The sequence below is a fragment of the Lineus longissimus genome, chromosome 4, assembly GCF_910592395.1.
Source record: "Lineus longissimus chromosome 4, tnLinLong1.2, whole genome shotgun sequence".
Taxonomy (NCBI): domain Eukaryota; kingdom Metazoa; phylum Nemertea; class Pilidiophora; order Heteronemertea; family Lineidae; genus Lineus; species Lineus longissimus.
Window position 1 is genome coordinate 12,811,700 of NC_088311.1, and position 20,281 is coordinate 12,831,980.

Genomic DNA, 20,281 nt, shown 5'->3' on the forward strand with positions numbered 1-20,281 from the left:
ATACATTGTTTTGCTCTATCTCCAGAGGCTTTCTCTCCACAGGGTGGAGAAATATCCATACTCAAAATCATGTTAAAACAAAGAAACCTACCGGCAGGTGAGGTAGCTAAAAATTAGAAGCTACCGGCAGTGAAAGGGTTAATACACAATATTTGAGTATTTCAAGCAAGCACTACTAACTCATGTTTATTAAACACGATTTCAATATAATATAAAAAGACGTTGGAAATCATCGACTTTCGTGACTCAGAATTCCGAGTCGTGCAACAATTGGCTGGAACCTGGCCTCCGTCCATCCCGTCAATACAAAAGTCAAAATAGGTCAAACACAACAGCGTCGTCTGACGGTGGCCAGTGGTACCAGGCTATTTCGAAGGCTGAACACCATTCAGGGGAATTTTATCAAATGTCTTAATGGTATAGGGAAACGATCCCGCCTTTCCAAATTATTACGTGCATTGGATATACCCCGTATCTCAGATGTAGTTAAACGAAATAAGGTCTCCTTATATGCAAGGATTTTTAAGTGCGGGTCCATGATACCACCATGCAGAGGGTGACAAGGTGGGGGTCAAAAGTTTTTAATGAGATTTGGCATGCAAGACCCATTCACTAAGATAACAATCCACAGCAATTATGAGCTCAGCCAAGTAACTGGTTGCTGAGCTAGGGGTGGGGCTATTTTTGGGGTCACGTTAAGCCATTTTTGGTCAATTTTAGGCCATTTCTGAGGGCGACTTTGGACATGCGTACCAGGACGAAAGAGCAATTCTGGACAATACCCTTTTGTGTGGTAGTAGTACATGGTCTGTTGTGTTCACCCAAGAGAAATCATAAAGCCATGGCCTCTGCCCAGGCTACTATAGGCCTAGAAAGATTATGTAATAGGTCATGGTTGCGGAAGAGGTCAATTCAGACCAATGGTTCTCAGCCATTGCAGGGCTCTGGATGTTGCAATATGCCTCATATTGAAGGTAATTACATCACCTTTCAAAATCCAAAAGAAAAATCCAGGGAAGTCCATGGGTTTGGTCAGGGTGTCCCAATAAAAAAGTGAGATTTTTAGCAAAAGAGGAGATTTTTCACTCATTTTGAAGTGGCGCCGCCTATTGTGTATTTATGGAAATAGTCTCTTCATTGCCCAAATTGGTCCTTGACCACAATTATTTCCTTTGCGATGCTTTATGATGTTATGAAGAAGACATTTTGGGTCACCATTGCAATGCATGGGCGGGGGGGGGGGGGCACTCAGTGATCTGAAGAGATTCCACTTCCCAGGGTGTTCGTGTACCTAAGCCTCCTCTTCGAAATTTCAATCCTCGGTTGGCGGATAAGGGAGACTTTTCATAAATAATCCACTCCCAACGATGCCTGTAGCCAAGCTAACTTTTCAAACAAAATTTAAATCAATATCAATATCGTTGTATATAGGGGACATCCCCTCCTGATTCATGGTTGGTCTGCTTGGACCAACTATTTCTTTAGCGTTACATCCAGAAAAGTAAGAATTTTCACCTGCATGATCAGGCAACAAAGCCAAAGGTCAGGACAGACCTCTGCAGACAGCGAATTCTATCTAATCACACATGAACGAGAAAAGTAAACAAGCAGTCCACCAGAAGTAATGAAAATTAGTACTACAATGTATAATGTACTATGACTTCTTTTCACTATATATGACTATTAACAACATGAACACATACAAACATACAATGGCCAGCCCCCCCCCCCCCCCCACAGTTGAGTTTTAAAGCAGCTGACCTTTGACCTGGTAAATACACAATACATTGTATCTCAAAAACAAGAGCAGCCGTAATGACACCAAATGTCATCCTGGGTATACATTTGTACCTAGTGTACACATGTACCAAGGATAAAAACGGGGCAACAGTAAGGATCCTCAACTTTGACCGGATACCAGGACCAAGTTTCTGATTTCTGTAGCATTTCTGAAGTTAGGCTGGTATGGCACTGAAAGCAACCACTCACAAGAGTTCGGTCTGAATCTAAGCACCTAGTACCATAATTATATTGTACATGCAGGGTGTCCCAGAGAGTGCGCCAAAGGGCCCATTGGCTGTGATAACCATCCAGACTACAAGGCTAACAAGTTGAAAGGTCAACAAGAAACTCTATTGCCCCGTCTAAATATTGGATAATACCGTATCACTAGAGCTATCAGATTGGTACAAAAATAGCTTTTAGTCTCAGTATGAACATGGATTGATAATATTAAATACAGTCCAACTGGTGTCTCATCTGCTGTACATGTTCCAGGGTATACAAAAAATCCAGTCGTCTTATTCAAAAACATGATGCATTCTACATGGAGGCCATGAAAAGAACTTCTCATTTCTCTAAAACATACAACGTACAGGTCAGCAATCCTCTTTTCAAAGAGAGGAATTGGAACAGATGCTTATGTCTAGGTCACCATTCATTTCATGCTTCAGTAGCAATATTCTAGGTTACAAGATAAAAACTGGCCCTGAGGTCAATGTTTGACTAGATTATTTGAAAAATTGGAAATTGGGAAGTTTTTTCCAGGGTCACCATGCAGATTCAATGATCACCAAGATCCAACGTATTAGAAACCTGCCTCCTGAGCAACTTTGTTTCTGAGTCTGCGTCGCACCACAGCAGCAGATACAGCAGCAACTTCCTCCTCAGTTGATTCTTCAACAACTGGCCCACCAGGGAGATGTCCACATTTCTGCTTTGTGGACAACCTACTGAAATAGCTCATCACCTGCTGTGATGTTAGCCAGTGCTCTTTGCTGAATGTAGCCTTCAGACGTGTGGCAACATTTGAGGGATTCTCCTTGATACTGGTGTTGACACCTTTCATGAACTCTTTCTCCAGGAATTCCCGCACCTTTGGGCCATTGCGCCGTGCAGTCCGTTGGCCACGCTGAGCCCATCCTATTTTAACGAGGCTGCTTCCAGACTAAACGGTGCCCGACACTTCAATAGCACCACTGGAAACAGAAGGCTTTGCAAGGGCATCGACTTTTTCCGTCCACTTCCTCTTGACTTTATCGATTTTCGTGTCCTTCAGTGGGAGGGCATCATGAGTACCGCAAGCCATGTGCATGGTGAGTGCCTCCTGGCTAGGGAACATCCTACCGCAACCTGCTGCTGTAGACCGGCTGAACTTGCAAAGAGACTAACTACTGGTAGAAGATGAAGCCAGAAGACAAGAGTATTAATTAGAATGGTTAACTCGTACTTACAATCACAATCAGTTTGTAATCCCTAACGGCAGAGCACCCTAAAAGTCCTAGTTCAGAGGAGGTTGGCAACAGAGAGAGAGTGTGTCCCGCAACCACCGCTTTAGTATTCAGGAGCCGAGCCACGAGTCCAGAGTCCGGCATTATTATCAAAGGTTGTTAATTAAAGAACTGCCACGGCCATCTGATTTGAGGGGTTCCAGAACGAACTGACCATGTCAGGTGCCTCCCTCTGGTAGACATCTACCAGCCGAAAGCTGTGATTGGACAGCCACGTACCAGGTGACCACGACCAGGATGCTAAACAATACTTTTACGAGAGAAACTGACTAGCTATCCCTACGAAACTTCGTTTATTAGACTCCAAACGCGTGACTCTAACTCCCGAACTTTTGACCAATGAGATTACTTAAGGAAGGTGCGAAACAAAGGCGAAGAGCTTACCGAATTAAGATAAGGCCAGTCCCTATCCGTTTTACAAATTAACCCTATGAATACCATGAAGCCTATAGTTTCAGGACTTCACGTTACAATACTATAGGGTGGTACCTCTGCAATGATGCCTTATCTCTCCAGTTCATGCAAAGCTGCATTGTACCCCTTTTCTAACAAGGGTTTTTTGCTAACAAGGGTTTTTTTGCCAACTTGCGATTCAAGCCTTTCAATCTGAGTTCAGCTTGTCTCTTATTGTCTAATAGACACGGCTTCAAGTTGTCTTTCCATGGCAATGTAACTTCATACCTACCATTGACAAATTTGACAGTCTCCTTGAAGTCACACAACACCTTATCCTCGGGGGGCCTCCTCTACGGGGCTCACTCCAATCGAGATTCCAGACGTTCTGCAGGGTACTGTCAGGGGTATCTGAAAGACATATTAATTGCATAGACGTTAGACAAGGAGAGGATGTTGCGGTGGTATTTTCTTTCCACATGCCTGAAATAACCCAGCCAAACACAGTGTCGTGTACTACCAGGCCCACCTCTGGCAATCTTAACACACCTTCTTTGATGTAATCCCAGTACTTGTCCAGGCCTATCAAAATATCTACTGTGGTGTCTCTGTTTTCATCATAGCTGTCTGCTAACTCAAGATGACTTATCGACTGCAAATTCTTTTGTGAGATCCTAGGCCTATGCATTGTTGCACTTATAAGTTGTACTTCTACCTATCGAATCCCCGTGTCTTTTGCGCTTACACCTATGAATTGCCATGTCTAAATAGACCCGTGTGTCAAATCCCCGTGTCTATTAGCCCCATCGAGCTTGATGGGGCTAATCGGGGGCTAATTTAGACCCGTGTTCAACACAGGTTTTTGATAGGTGGAATCTGAATAGACACGGCAATTGCCAGTTCTAAGATCCGGCGACAGATGGCGCGGTGTAGTTGCCTCGGTATTGCGCATGCATGAACATTGTAAACATTCCCGCAAAATTTCTTAGTCTGACAGTTCCTGAATAACACGATCGTTTTGACAGTTTCAACCTAATTGTCTTGCACAAAATGCCACCTGAACGAAACCATTGGACGGAGGCAAGGAGGATTCCGCGGTGACGTCACATCACGTGATCACATCCCATATTACTGATCGCTATGGCCTATCAGATTCAGTCTACTGACAGCACCAGCACTGAACACATCTCCACGTCTCACTGTCTGGTGCGCTCCTGTACACAAAAACACCAATAGATATGAAATATGCATTACCTAGTATGAATTCTTCCTGTGTAAAATAAAATTTACAGAGTAGATTAACTTCCACGAATAAAAAAGACGTTTGGCGTTGCCAAAGTGCAGAAATAATGTCTCCGCTAAAATACACTACGAAATACACTAGGCAATGCACTACGCGATACACGGTAGAGATGCAGTTGAGTTTGTTATTGTATTGACTTAGAAGCCCGCCCATTCCATAATATATTCATGTATTCATGAAGTATGAACTCATTTCTGTCCCATTCAACACTAAGAACAGTCAATTTCTCCTTAAATCATCACCGAAACCGCGATATATGCAGGAAGATTTCGTTCTAGTGTCCGAAAATGCATGATCTTACAGGGTCCCTAACTGGACAAATAGAGGGGATCTATGGGGATCTATGCGAGTTTTAGGTCCTACAGGGGTTGAACTTGTAAAATCTGTAATCACGCCACCAAATTCCATTATGATAATGAAGATATTGCTTGGGAGACTGTTTTGAAACCATCGCTAATTTTGGAAGATCGGTGCCCGGCTATTTGGTTTTAAAAACCCTATATTTCCCCATGAAAACAGCACTTTCCATTATTCAAATGATAACTTATTGTCTGAAGACTTATTTCATAGCAGAAAAGTACTAATAACTCACACAACGTAGTGAGTGTAATGGTTACGTATGTGTATAAAGTGTAAACAAAATTCATATATCCATCATGTCCATCGAATCTGAAAAAATTTGTGCAGACCCATGACAGTTCCGGTTCCGGTGCAGTTTGTTGCATTCCATACGGGCCGCGCTTGCCGATCCTGCTTTCACGACGTACCGCAACCACAGTTACCATGATTCCCGTTGTTGACGCAATTATTTCATGACGTCATAAGCTATTGACCAATCACGCAAGATTTATTCACACCGGCGCCACTGTCTTGAAGTGTATCTAAAAATCGTCTGCTAGAACATACAGGACAACAACGTCGGCGGAGACAGTTGTGACATTTCATTGCAGACGAAGTAAACGTCCTCTTCTTCTCGATTTACGTACTTTACTTCAAAAAGTCAGTTTTAACACTACTGCACAAATATAGAGTGGTCTTAAAGTTCCATTTGGATAGAGATTTGACGGACTGATTTGGAAATTCATTCTAACCATGCAACTGTTTCAGAAATGAGAAAAAGCTCCAGGGTGTCATGACATGCATGATGTGTCTTGCCTCTGCAGTTTTGTACTCAGACATGTCAGAGGGCTTTCAACTTTCATATCATTGAAGAAATAATTCATTCCAATCTACAAGTATATCAATCACATCATTTATTTAAAAATCGTCTGCTGGGACATACAGGACAACGTCGGTGGAGACAGTTGTGACATTTCAATTTTCATTGCATAGAGATTTGACGGACTGATTTGGAAATTCATTCCAGCCATGGAACTGTTTCAGAAATGAGAAAAAGCTCCTGGGTGTCATGACATGCATTCAATTATTAACTCACCACAAACAGCTGCTTCTGTCAGCAGATATGAGACAGCTACCGGGGCGGGGACTATTTCTTTATGGGGCCTTATTGTTCAGCGTCTCCAAGGAATTCTATTTTTAGAGTCCAATGGGGGGGGGGGGGGTTGGGGGGGGCCTTCCCCCAATGTACTGACTAAAACCTGTCACTTTCAGAGAACGGGGGAGGGGGTTTGGGGGACTCATCCCCCAATGTACTGGCTAAATATGTCAGAAGGACGGGGGTTTGGGGGGCTCCCCCATGTCAAACAGTTGTGTGAGTTCACTAGAGATTGCTCTTTACATATTAACTTTGATTTGATGCGAAAAATCTAACTTTATTTGATGACTTGATTGTCCCTTGGCCGTGGATCGAGTATGTTTACAATCTGCAGCGCCATCTTGGAAAAGCCATGATGTCACCGCGGAATCCTCCTTGGGACAGAGGAGGAGTCACTGGCGCTTCTGACGATTTGGGAGCGTGAAGACATCCAAGCGCAACTGGAGGGGACCACGAAAGATGGGAAAGTTTACCGGAAAATAGCCAATGAGCTGGCCGGTGTGGATATTGAACGCACCAAGGATCAGGTGCAAGAAAAGATAAAATGATGGCGCCGGGATTACAAAAAGATCCAGGACAACAATGTGAAGTCGACCGGCCGAAAACGGTTGAACATGGATCATTACGAAAGGATCCATGCAGTCTTGGGCCATAAGCTGAGTTTTAACCCTGACCCAAGCATGATGTTCGAGGGTGGTCGTCGTCGTGAAGGTGTTGCTCGCCGTCTGCACTCGAAGTCAAAGAGACCCAGGTTTACCACCAGCCGCAATGAACATGTAATCAGCGACGACAGCGATAGTCAGGATGAGAGTGACCATGTTGACATGATCGATCCCTGTGCAGATCAGGACCACGTTCTTGAGGACGACGACAGATTGTCATCAGATATCAATGACTATGACCATCATGACCATGATGACGTCGATGATGAGCTTGTTTTCGACGGTGAGTAGCCAGTACAGTAGGCCCCCTAGGCCTACTCCCTAAAATAGGCTAGACCTAGCCCGTCTAGTGTCACGTCTGCCCTGCCCTTCCAAGTACCGTAGGTCTAGGCCTACAGCATACCAGGACTTACTAATGAGCTAAGGGCCCAGGACCAGGGGCCTAATCTCTTCCACTTCACACAAAACAGATGCAGATTGAGGCATCCCAGCTCTTAGGGGGCTAGGCCTAGCCATTATGTATATAATGTAGGCCTGCACATGAAATGTATTAAACTGACAAACTTATTATTTTTTCTCTTTTCAGGACTAGTGTCAGTAGTACTGCCTGATCCACGCAAATCTAAGAAAAGGACCAGTAAACGTGCTGGCGATGCTACCAGCAGTACTGCTAGTGGTAGGACAGCAGGAACTGGTGGATGTACTCCAGAAGATCTGGTTATCGCGCCATGGTTCCCGGATGATAGGGCAACACCACCATCAAGGTCCTCCACTCCATCTTCCAGAATGTCTGAAGGAAGGATGAATGTCAGGAGTAACAGCTTGACACTTGAAACGACGACTATGCCAGTGCCTTCAAGTGCAAGTACTCCTAAGCCGAAGGCCCCTTCACCTTTGGGAGAAGCAGCTGTACATATAGGCAGAGGTTGGTAGATCCAAGACCATTGAGCATACATGTACCGGTACTCAGGAGTCAGTCTGTTGGGTGGGTCGGGGTGGGGTGTCGCTGATGGGTGTGACAAAACAAATTAAACAGCGTTTTTCTTAAAAAGTAATGTTTTCTGGACATTCATTATATATTCATTCTTTGAGAAATGCACAATTTGAAATATTCACGTTGCTAACAGTCGTCATACAATACATTACAGGCAAAGGAAAGCGAAAAGGAAAGAAGAAAAACAAAGAAAACAAAAAAACAATGCAAGTGATGGTCTGATTAATGACACTGTTATGACAATGATGAATGCCATGATTCAATCTCAGAGGGAATCTGCTGACAAGTTCATTCCAATGGAGAAAGAACATCAAGAGCAAGAGCAGAGGGACCGGATGGCAGAGCAGATAGCAGCTGCTGAGAGGGAAGAAAGATGGGCAAGAGAGGCCAGGGCTCATGAACTCAGAGTGCTAGAGCTCCTAACTGGTAGGAATTGTAACCAGGTACAGAATCAAGGGTATGGTATGCAACCACAGCAACGTGCCCAAGCAAAGCATACTCCAATTGCTCAAAGACCAAGCGTTTTTGAGACAATTTCTTCCATGACCTCGGTTCCCACCACCGAAAACACAGCTAACACTTCCAGCTTCCCTTCAATTACAAGTCTCAGCCCTTACATATTCCAAGGTAACTGGTCGTTTTACAGAGGCATGTAGATTTCACAATACAGACCTGGAAAAAACTGTCTGGACCAGGTGACAGGTCACAAATACAGGTTTCAATTTAGAGTCACAAAACTGTCACAAAACTGTCAAAAGTACATGTAGCTCTGTATTGAATCAAGAATGATTTGATGACTCTAAACTGAAACAGGTGGTCCAGGAACTTCTTTCCAGGACTGTATACTTGTGCTTCATGCATATTCATCCAAAAGAAAATACACTAGTCAAGGGCACATTGCATGGAGCACACGTGACATCTCAAATCAGATCAAAGGGCCCATGGAATTACGTTGAGTCTAATTTATGTTGGACTGAAGTGGTCCTTCAGGGCATTCCGAATTTGCACTGCATGTGCATCATCTCTGCGCTTGCAGACTTCATCATCATCATCTACCGGAACTTCGTGAAGCCGTTTCTTTTTTAATCGCTCTTTGAATGATTCACACAAATTGTGGAGGAGTACACATGTGGCCACAATGTTGTTCATGTGACGAAGTTGCACATCACAACGCTTCAACAAAATTCTCCATCGGCCCTTCAACCTACCATAGGCATGTTCCACAACCATTCGTGCCCTACTCAACCGATAATTGAAGTAAGCCTGTTCTTTGGTAAGCCTCCCATTGTCTTGGTATGGTTTCATGCACCATGGCAACAACGGATAGGCATTGTCCCCCAGCAGAACCAATGGTACATCGGTGCCATTTATCCTCTCTATCCAGTCCGGGAACAGTTCATTATTCTCACCCCTTTCATAAATGTCGGACAATGCGAATACACGGGCATCATGAACACTTCCAGGGTGACCAAGGTTGATGTCAATAAATTTGTAATCTGCATCAACAGTACCCTGCAACACAATGCTGTAATACTGCTTCCGGCAGAAATAGTCAATTCTATTGTTCCTTGGTCCAATAATTGAAATATGGGACCATCTACCGCTCCACAACACTGGGGGAAGCCCCACTTCACCTTAACCCTTTCGCTGCGCCGCTCAAAATTATTTCAATATTGATTCCTTGCTGCCCCCAAAATACTGTAAAAGCCAATTTAACATAGGTAACTTTGAGGCCAATATACAGCCTGAAGGAGAAGAGATAGAGCTTTGGACTATTGGAAAAGGTTGTTGGGGACAGCATGGACTTTCAAATTATGCATTTGTCAATCACCTGAAATTATGTTAATTAACTAAATAACGCTAATTAGTATTAATCAACAAGGAGAAAAACACCATTTTTCATCTTGACCCAGGCTATCACTATCATCCCCCTCGGACCCTGAATCATGCACACTTTCAATCTCCATGCACGCCGTGTACATCGGCATTATGTTCAGAATCATAATCACTAATCAGACTCGTCTTCTAACGCCTCGAATTCACTATTTCATCAATTGTTGATTCTGCAGTTCGTCGAACACGTGACTGAGGCATTTAAATTTGTTTACAAAACTTTCGACTCAAAATATTGCCTAAACTTTGAATAAAAACACCGAAGTTTTCACCTAGAAATCGGAAGTTCTAGCGGTAAACAACATGGCAGGACACCTAGCGACAAGTTCCTGTAATAATTTGCTATTGAAAACATCGTCTGATTCAGGTCTCTCCCTAGTCGCAGTTCTGCGTACATCGGCACAGATCGGAAATTTTTTTTGGTTGCAAAAATGCGTACATCCGCAGCAAAAGGGTTAAACAGTTCCACAGTTCGTTTCAGTTCTGCTTCATTTGGAAGTCTAACGAATTCCCCAAAGAGAACATCCACAATTGCTCTGCAAGTGTCGTTGACAATTTTTACCACAGAACACTGAGCAACACCAAACAGGTGACCAATAGTTCTGCATTCGTTGTTTGTGGCCAGTCTCCATATCGTGATGGCCACTCTCTTCTCAGTGCTGATGGGTTTCCTCAGATGGGTGTCCGTTCTCTGGATGTGCTTCCGTAAAGCATCACAGATGAACCGAAAAATGTGAACAAAAGGTTTTGTCAGATTCAACTAGTCAAAATGAAATGCAAATCATGTAACAATCAAAGTATATTTTATATGTATAATTGTTTTTAGATGTAGGATTGATTAAAGGTGCATAATCACATGACACCGCTTTTGACACGTTTGATTTTATCTAAATAGTCTATTGTTGAAAATTGCGGCATTTTACTATTTTGATATTCTATTTTGCATGCATTGTAAATAGCCATCCGTAGTTCAGTTGCATTCTTTTTTTGTATGTGACCATTTTAACAATTAACAAAGCATATCTTCTTCTAATAAATCATAAACTGTAACTCAACTAGTCATATCAATTCATAATTAGATACATGTATGTAGGCCTTTGGTTTTAGCATGTTTAGTCAAGTTTCATAGCATAGTTTATCACAACAGATGATGCTGTTCAAGTAGTTTGACTTGTAAATTTCATTCAAATGTACTGATGTCTGCTGATGTTTGTCATTAGTTTCAATATTATACTGCTGATTATTTTTAATATCTATTTTTCCTTTCTTGATGATGATAGAGGTTGTGCCTACTGCCTAACAAACCGAACAGCGAGACCAACCATGTGCAACAGCGAAGTGCATGAGCATATGATGAGTGCAGTGCACATGACATTGGATGGTCTGATGGTGCAGTGTCATGATACGTACGTTGTATGTCCCTTGATTCATCCTGAAATTCTTATGGCAATCCCTTTCGGTCCATGTCTTAAGGACAATCTCTCGCCAGAAGTGCCCTGACCAGGCTTTCACCCATATCCCTCGTTGTACGTGTACGTTCAGACCGCCAACATCGTCATAACCTGTCCGATTCATCAACAGCATCATCATTTGGAAGATCATCATCATGAAGTTCCGCCGTTTTCTTCGCCTGAATACAACGACTTTCTACGCTTCGATGTCGTCGTTGAACATGGCAGGTTCTCCAAAGCACTGTTTTTTCTAGAAAGTATCGTCTTCACATGGAACAAAACGTTTTTTTTAACAGAAAATCGCATTTTAACTTCGGCTTGTGGTGGTCACCATTAAACTCTAATGAATCTCGAAATTCCCCTCCAACAGGTAAGAAACACAGGAGAGCTCCCTACCTACAGCGCCTGTCGCCGGGGCTATTAACCATTATCTAACACCACTGATAGGTGTAAGTGCGCCCCAGGTTTTTTGACACATGGCGAAGACACGGGTCTTGAAAAAACACGGGGTTTTATGATAGGTTGAACTACGACTATGGATATTACCTTGACTGCATTGAGGACCTCTTTAACCCCAGACTTAGTTTCCAGCCCTACATATACAGAACTTGAAGGTTTACTATCCCCAAATGCCGCGTAAGACATGTTCCCGGTTGTGACCTACAATGGATCAAGATTTTTTACCAATGCGCTGGAAATATACATGTTGTCAGATCCAGTGTTGAACATTATGGTGGCCTGCGTGCTGCTATTCTGACCACAGACCAGAACGCCCGCTGTCTGCAAAACAGTGTTGGCTGTTTGCCCTGTGTAACTGACGCCAACATGCAGCACCGAAGGCTTCTTATCAGTGCTAGAAATGTTCGAACCAACACTGTATCTCATTTCACCTTGTGGTTTACACAATAACTCATGGTGTTTACCAGAACATTTCTTACACTTTGCCAAACAACCACGGGTAATGTGATTATTTGCCAAACAACAAAAACACGCATGTGCCTTACGAAACCGTTCATGCCTGTCATTTATAGATAGTTTCAACACGCGTAACATTTATGAGATGGATGAGTCTTGGCACAAAAAACACAAGTTTCAGCACTGCTGGACAGTGTTACTTGACTGCAGAGTATGCACCTATAGTTTTCGCCTTGTCCTTAGTTGAACTATCACGGAATCCCTCCGACGGTTCGCGCCACTTGATCTCCTCCTTTAAAAATTTCAATAACCATGCAAGGTCTCGTTTTCAGCCTGAACCGTTCCTGGCCCATTCCATAGGAATTTCCTGCGGATCCTAACACTTCCAAACATTGCACGTGCACATTCAAGTCGTCACAGATTTTCTACAAGGACAACGACATGTTGAGTAATGCCTGAATGTGTGCAAAAATGATTCTTTCCTTACGACCGAACCGTTTCTTAAAGCATTTTAACACGATGATGTAGTTGCCTTCCGCGAGCGCCGGCCCCCTGATTGCTTCCAGCGCTTCACCTTCTAGTAATGACGTCAAGTATGAGAATTAAGATGTAACCGGTATATTTGATTTGTCTACGATGGCCATGAATTGGTCATTGAACGATTGCCACCTCGTAATGTCGCCTTGAATTTGGAAATCTTGAGTTTGGGAAGTCTAGCCACAGAGGTAACATGCTTACTGCCAGAACTGGGCGTTGCTCCGTTTCCAAATCCTCAAAGATAGACACTGCCTCCATCTTTACAGTCACCGCTTTTGACTGCCAATCACATGCCAGGTCCATCTCAGCTTGCCAAGTCTCGTCATTATCTATCAGCTCCTCTAGTTTCGTCTGAGACTCGTCCAGCGCTGCCAACCTTTTGTCGAATTCGGCAATTTTTTTCAACTTCAGTCCAGCCACCTTGGGTGCCTTCCAATACATATACGCTGACAACTCTTTTGCATACCGAGTGACCCAGCCGCGATAACTGTCTCTTGACTTCGCCAACTTCTCCATTGCTTCGCAGTTCATTCACTTTGACTAGTCTACGTTGACGAGGGTTTCGGCACTAATTTTATGGGAACTCTACAGGCTGGGTTTGGCGTTGACTCTAGAAGGGCTACATGGACGTAACAAGTAAAATTGCCAACGACCAGCTTGTATAAAATCTTAGTCACAACTGACTTTATTCACTAAATCCTACATATATATAAGCTGTACACGATTACATAAAATAATTACAAACACACACAACACACATAACAAACATGTAAGCACCTTATACATGCTTCCCGAAATTGGTGGCTTGCATTGGAACGAACTTTTTCCCCCTTCTCCGTCATTAAAGGCATTCAAGTGTGTTGGTCAACCATGACTATCTCCTTTGTCCATCCACCATAAGGCCTAGTTTCCCCTTATGACATCACTATTTCGGACACTCAGCGCCCCATTTCTGGAAAGGTGTATAACTAGGCCTAAATAAACAGTATGGCCTAACTCATAATGGCGCTTAAAAGGAAATGTACATGTAACTCATTGATTCCCCAACAAATTCGGTGAGGGGTGAAAACTATATTTCTTCAAAAAAATACTGTAAATCAGGTGTTTTGCCAAAATTGGAATGATATGAAGCAAAGCGAAGTTATCAAATAGACCTTTCAGGAGATATATAATGCAAGTAGCTTTGATGATAGGTTTTGTTATTTTATTTTTGTTGAAAATAGTGTTTTTCAAGAAAAATTGCACGTTCCTGGTATTGCGACGGAACAAAATTACGCGATCTCAAAAGACAAGGCCTGACCATGGCCGGGTTCTCTCAAAGAATGCCAACCTCTTGCTAAAGTCTTTGTGAGGACCCGGGCATGATTAAAAGAGCAATTCAAGACATGTGACATCGTCGAAGGCACTTAATAAACTGATAATCTGGTAAGACACTCTTCTTTCACATTTAATTCATGTTACATACTCAAAATTCACCCAGGATACGCCTGCATAACACAACATAAGAAGAATGGAACAGGTGACTTGTAATAATTAGATTTCTACATGTCATTTTCAAGACAATGGTATGCAATCATCCGTGGGTGCATGGGTGATATGAAGATATCAATGGAAACGGCCTAGCTCCTACTTTATCATACACGCAATGAAATATCCATGGCATTAATACTTATCACACAAAAGCTGTCTGTTTCAAGATTACCTTTTTATAGATCCTCCCTGTGTAGTATATAGGTCAAATCAAAATCTATATGACATGTGATGTATCCTTGCTTAGAGTACCTACCATAAAAATATCATCAAAAACAAGCCATTAATAAGAGAGATAAATGATGTTGACGTGGCAATTTGGTGTCCACTGTGCCTGCATGACCGCAACTGAATGAAGAGATCATTCAGGGACTGTCTGACAGCTGTGATTGTTGACCCGACAATAAGGGAGTTATTGCACCGTTTACCTTTTTTAATTATTGCTCCCTGGTGGCCAAGTCGAGAATCAGATCGGACCGAAATTGGGTGTCAGTGGTTATCTGACGTAGGGAGTCTTGTGTACCAAATTTAAAGTTCATAGCTTAAGGGGTTAAGAAACGTGCCATAGTTACACTCAAACGGCCAATTTACACCATTTTTGTGGTCGATGTATCTACTAATGCTACATCCTGTTATCACCTTGGTTTTTGATTTGACCCAAATTTCATGGTTACAGAGGTTAACACGTTGACTGCCAGCCACAAGTTTACTCGTAGTTGAAGGTCACCCTTGGTGGCCGACTACGAGTAAATTCGTAGTAAGACGGAGTACAGTAACTCCTCTTCAAAATCGTTAATTTCACCCATGGGACATTTTAACAGTATTTTTGCCGCTGTGACAATAGTTTTGTGTATGGGCAATGAGAATAACAAATAACATCTCACGAAAAGTTACAATAATGTCACCAGGAAGTCATGTTACAAGTAGTGACCATGAAGCTTGTATGTCCCTGAAAGGCTGTTCATGTTCCTGAAAAAGTTCTGTACTGAAGAAATGGATGGAGAACCCTTTGCATAACATCATATATTCAACAAAGTAATTCAAAAATAGTGCACATTCCTGTGCAGTTTTGCATCACCATGAAGTTTGGTATCACCAAAGATTCCAAGTGTACGCGGTTCAAAAAATATTGTGAAGGAAGTAACAATAAAATAACAAAACATTTTGAAACACGTTCAACATCTCGTACATCATGTACATAGGTAACTACTTTCTCCACTCTACCAACTTATGTCAGTCCAACAGTGTGAAAGTGCCTGAAACAAACATCCACACTGAGAGCTGGTTTGTCTTTACATTTTGGACAGAAGTACCTGGTTTCTTTTCTGATACCCCGTCGTGTGCAGACGCGGCAAGGTTTCGTTGGTCGTTGTTTTTTCTCCGATGGTGGAGTCGAATTCAAGTAGTGGAAGGGGTCCGCATCTGCAACTGCTACTGGTGGTCTCTCTATGCGTTCCATAACTTCTGGCCTAAGTAGGTGCTTGATGATGGTGTCACGAAACTTGAGTTGGCGCATTGCGGTGCCAGTTTCAGCAGAATACAACATATGGGCATTCGACACCCAAATCTCAAGCAAGTGAAGCCCAATCTTCTTGTACCATCTAATGGTTTTGCATAGAGCTGAGTAATATGACAGCATTTGATCAGATCTGTCGATACCAGACATGCCCTTATTGTAATCGCCCACAACATTGGGTTTTTGCGATGCCTTGTTATTCCGGTTGCGGACCTACACCATCTCAACGCGGTGCATATTGCTTATGGTGAATACCTCTCGTTTGTCCTTCCACTTGCAAACAACAACTGACTCAGACCATGCCCAAGTCATTTTGCCCTTCTTCAGCTTCTTGTTGATCACATGCTTAGGGTTCTCCTTCCGATCACTATGGAGGGTTCCGCAGAAGTATGTCGACCGATTGGCTAACTTCTTACAAAGGGAGACCGAATTGTAGAAGTTGTCAGTGTAGACAGCGTAGCCCTTGTCCAAGAAGTCATCACGAAGAAGATACAGGACTTTTGCTCCAGTTTGACCAAGGTCGTGGGAATCCGGGTACCCTTCACCAGTGTAGAGACTAAGCCTGAGTACAATCCCGTTGAACTCGCAGGGCTCGTACAACTTCATCCCGTATTTGTGTTTCTTGTTCTTTATGTACTGCCTGAACAGTAACCTTCCTCGCCAAAGAACCATGGAGTCGTTGCTTGCCGCATTATCAGGGGTATTAGTATCTTTATCAGAAGGATCAGCGCTCATTACCGATTCGTCTGCATTATCCATGTCAGATTCCTCCAGCATAAGCTGGTCAGCCACTTGACTCGCAGTTTGCGCCATGTTTACCGAGAAAAAAAGGCCTGACCACGCCCAAGGTCAGTTAGAAAATGTACCACATGGTGCAAAGTGAGAGCAGACGACATATCATACAGAAAAGGCGGCAATTGCGAATGTACAATTGTTTATTTCAAGATCACACTGTCGACAGTTTTCCTTCAGTGACAAGCTACGAGTCGTACGCTGGCAATGGCAGAGAACTTCCTGTCAGGAGGCCAGACTACGACTTGTAGCATGGCCTCCTGTCAGAAAATTTTCTGCCATTGCCAGAGTATGACTCGCAACTTGGCACTAGGGGAAATGGTCCTTTAGTGGTGCCAACTACGAGTATATTCGATTCTGTCTTTTTTGTACTATACATAGGTGTAGGAACCTTGTCACCATCCATTTGTAGTCTCTATGGGCTATTGTATCGACTGCACTAAAAACCTAACTTTAGCACCTGGGGTCAGAATTCAAATTTCGCCCTGGCAGTCAACGTGTTAAACTTAAATATTTCAGGGATGGTGACATGTTTCTGCACTAGTGAGAATATGCTTGCTTGAGAATATGCTTGCATAATTCGAGCGCTATATAAATTGTCTCATATTATAATTGTCATTGACTCTTTAAATTTGATATGTAGACACTTATTAGGCATCTCTACATGTTGTCAGAGATTTTGGTCAGGGTGACTTTTTTCAGGTATAAGTAGGTCAGAGTCATAAAATCCTATATGTAAACAAAATTGAGGTTGAAAGAGACCTATCAGGTTCCATAATTTGTACATTGTACCCATGTATTTCAGCTGAGCGCCAGACTCTTGCACCTCTTGTTGGCTCACCGTAAGGGGAGTCTATATGATAGCGCTGTGTACGTCGTCGTCGTCGTTGTCGTCGTCGTCGTCGTCGTCGTCGTATCCTAACAGTGGCACGTTTCTTAACTGCTAGAGCTATGAACTTGAAACTTTGTACACAGAATGCCCTAGGTCAGCTGACCTCTGACACTGATTTTCGGTCCGATCTGATTCTCTGTTTGGCCACCAGGGGGCCAAATGTCGATATCTAAAAAGTGTGATATCTCGCTTATTAGTGACTTGTTTTCGATAAAACTTTTGTTGTAGGTACTCATAGCAAATATACATTTTATATTATACGGGTTTTTAATTTGACCTTGTTTTCAAGGTCACAGAGGTCATATGGCGTAAATTGACCATTAGAGTGTAAACTATGGCACGTTTCTTAACCACTAAAGCTATGAACTTGAAACTTGGTACATATAACCCCCTATATCACATAGCCTCTGGTGCTGAATTTTGGTTCGATCTGATTCCTAACTTTGCCACCAGGGGGCCAAAAGTGGAAATCGAAAAAGTGTGATATCTCGCTTATAAGTGATTTGTTGTCGATAAAACTTTTGTTGTAGGTACTCATAGCAAATATACATTTTATATTATACGGGTTTTTAATTTGACCTTGTTTTCAAGGTCACAGAGGTCATATGGCGTAAATTGGCCATTAGAGTGTAAACTATGACACGTTTCTTAACCACTAAAGCTATGAACTTGAAACTTGGTACATATAACCCCCTATATCACATAGCCTCTGGTGCTGAATTTCAGTTAGATCTGATTCTCAACTTTGCCACCAGGGGGCCAAAAGTGGAAATCTAAAAAGTGTGATATCTCGCTTATAAGTGACTTGTTTTCGATAAAATTTTTATGGTAGGTACTCTTAGGAAGAATGCATCACATATCTTACGGGTTTTCAATTTGACCTACTTTTCAAGGTCACAGAGGTCATATGGCGTAAATTGGCCGTTAGAGTGTAAACTATGGCACGTTTCTTAACCATTAAAGCTATGAACTTGAAACTTGGTGCATATAACCCCCTACATCAGATAACCTCTGATGCCGAATTTTGGCCCGATCTGATTCTTTATTCGGCCACCAGGGGGCCATAATGGAAAAAGTAAGAAGTGCAATATCTTGCTTATTTGAGTGAATTGTTTTCGATAAATTTTTTATGGCAGGGACTTCTAGCAAGGATACACCACATGTCGTACGATTTTTGGATTTGACCTCCTTTTCTAGGTCACAGAGGTCAAATGGCGTAAATTGGCCGTTAGAGTGTAACTATGGCACGTTTTTTAACTGCTGAAGCTATGAACTTGAAAGTTGGTACATGTAACCCCCTACATCAGATAATCTCTGACGCCGAATCTTGGCCTGATCTGATTCTTGATTTGGCCACCAGGGGGTCAAAACTGAAAAGGTAGGACGTGCAATATCTCGCTTATTAATGACTTTTTTTCGATGAAATCTTTATTGCAGGGACTCTTAGCAATCACACGATATTGATCTTGTTGATGTCATAGACAATTATTGGTTGGATCATAAACTTATTTATACTGCCCTGTCTTATTACTTGACATCAATACACATCTAAAAAAAGTCTTCATGCCTGATTGTGTTCACCATATTCACCTGTAAACTAAGCATGATCCTGCCTACTAAAAGATGTATACGGTGAGCACAATGGCCCCTGGCCGTTTCATTGTAAGGAATGCAGCATGAACATGTACTTATTGCAATATAGCCCCAGGTTATTTTGGTAGCAAAGTGAAGTCTTTAGTTTCCTCAGCTAGGTTTCACTACTGTTGAGGTGGGCTTTCATTGGTGCTAATAACATTCTCTCCTTCTTCCTCTGCAGGTGTCTTCCTTCATATACTTGCTGATACCCTAGGAAGTGTAGGCGTCATCATTTCATCGCTTCTTATATACTACTTCAATTGGATGATAGCAGATCCCATTTGTTCCATGTTCATAGCTATTTTAATAGGATTCAGGTGCGTCAAAAGTGTATTTCTTCTAAAAGGAGGACTGCAGGCAGGAGCCAGGTGTCCAAAGGGTGGTGTGCAGGTGACTATTATGCGCCGCTGTGAAAGTTGGTCTTGCATAACTTGTTGATATCTTCATGCAAGTGTAAATAGTGCTGATTAATTTGTAAGGTAGAAGACACACTGCTCAGGGTTTCGTACAACTTTAGCCTACCTGGCTCCTTCCTTTAGTCTCCCTTGCATATGATCATGCAATTAATCAGAGAGGTTCAGCACCCAGGTGCTGATCAAAATATGTGTTTACATAGCATACATTGCATTTGACAGGGTATGCTCGCAGCAAAATTTCATGACTAGTGCAAGAAACTGTGATAATAGTTTGTTAGTACCTTGAAAGCAGTGCAAGCGCAGTAAGAAATATCACTAATTGCTATATGCAGGTGTTAACCCTTTCCATGCGGATGGCAAGCTATCGAGCTCTACTTGCGGTAACTAATATAGGTCTTGAAACAAAGCAGCACTGCATTGATAAAGTGTCCAGGACGTTTTTGCGATGGTTGGCCATTGATGATACACTGCTGGGGTGCATATTCAAGGCCATTCAAGATGCTGTGTGTGACCACAAACCCCACAAGACTGCAGTAAATAGGGATGTTGTATCTGGAGAAAAGGGTC

At 42.5% G+C, this 20,281-nt stretch overlaps 1 protein-coding gene across 1 annotated transcript in view; it reads left to right on the forward strand.

Annotated features, from left to right (window-relative positions):
- LOC135486556 (zinc transporter 7-like) overlaps positions 1 to 20,281 on the forward strand; it is a 144,465-nt gene that overhangs the window by 60,301 nt on the left and 63,883 nt on the right. The window contains exon 7 of the mRNA XM_064769425.1: positions 19,480 to 19,615. Within this exon, the coding sequence (XP_064625495.1) occupies positions 19,480 to 19,615 (136 nt within the window). The remainder of the gene's footprint in view (positions 1 to 19,479; positions 19,616 to 20,281) is intronic.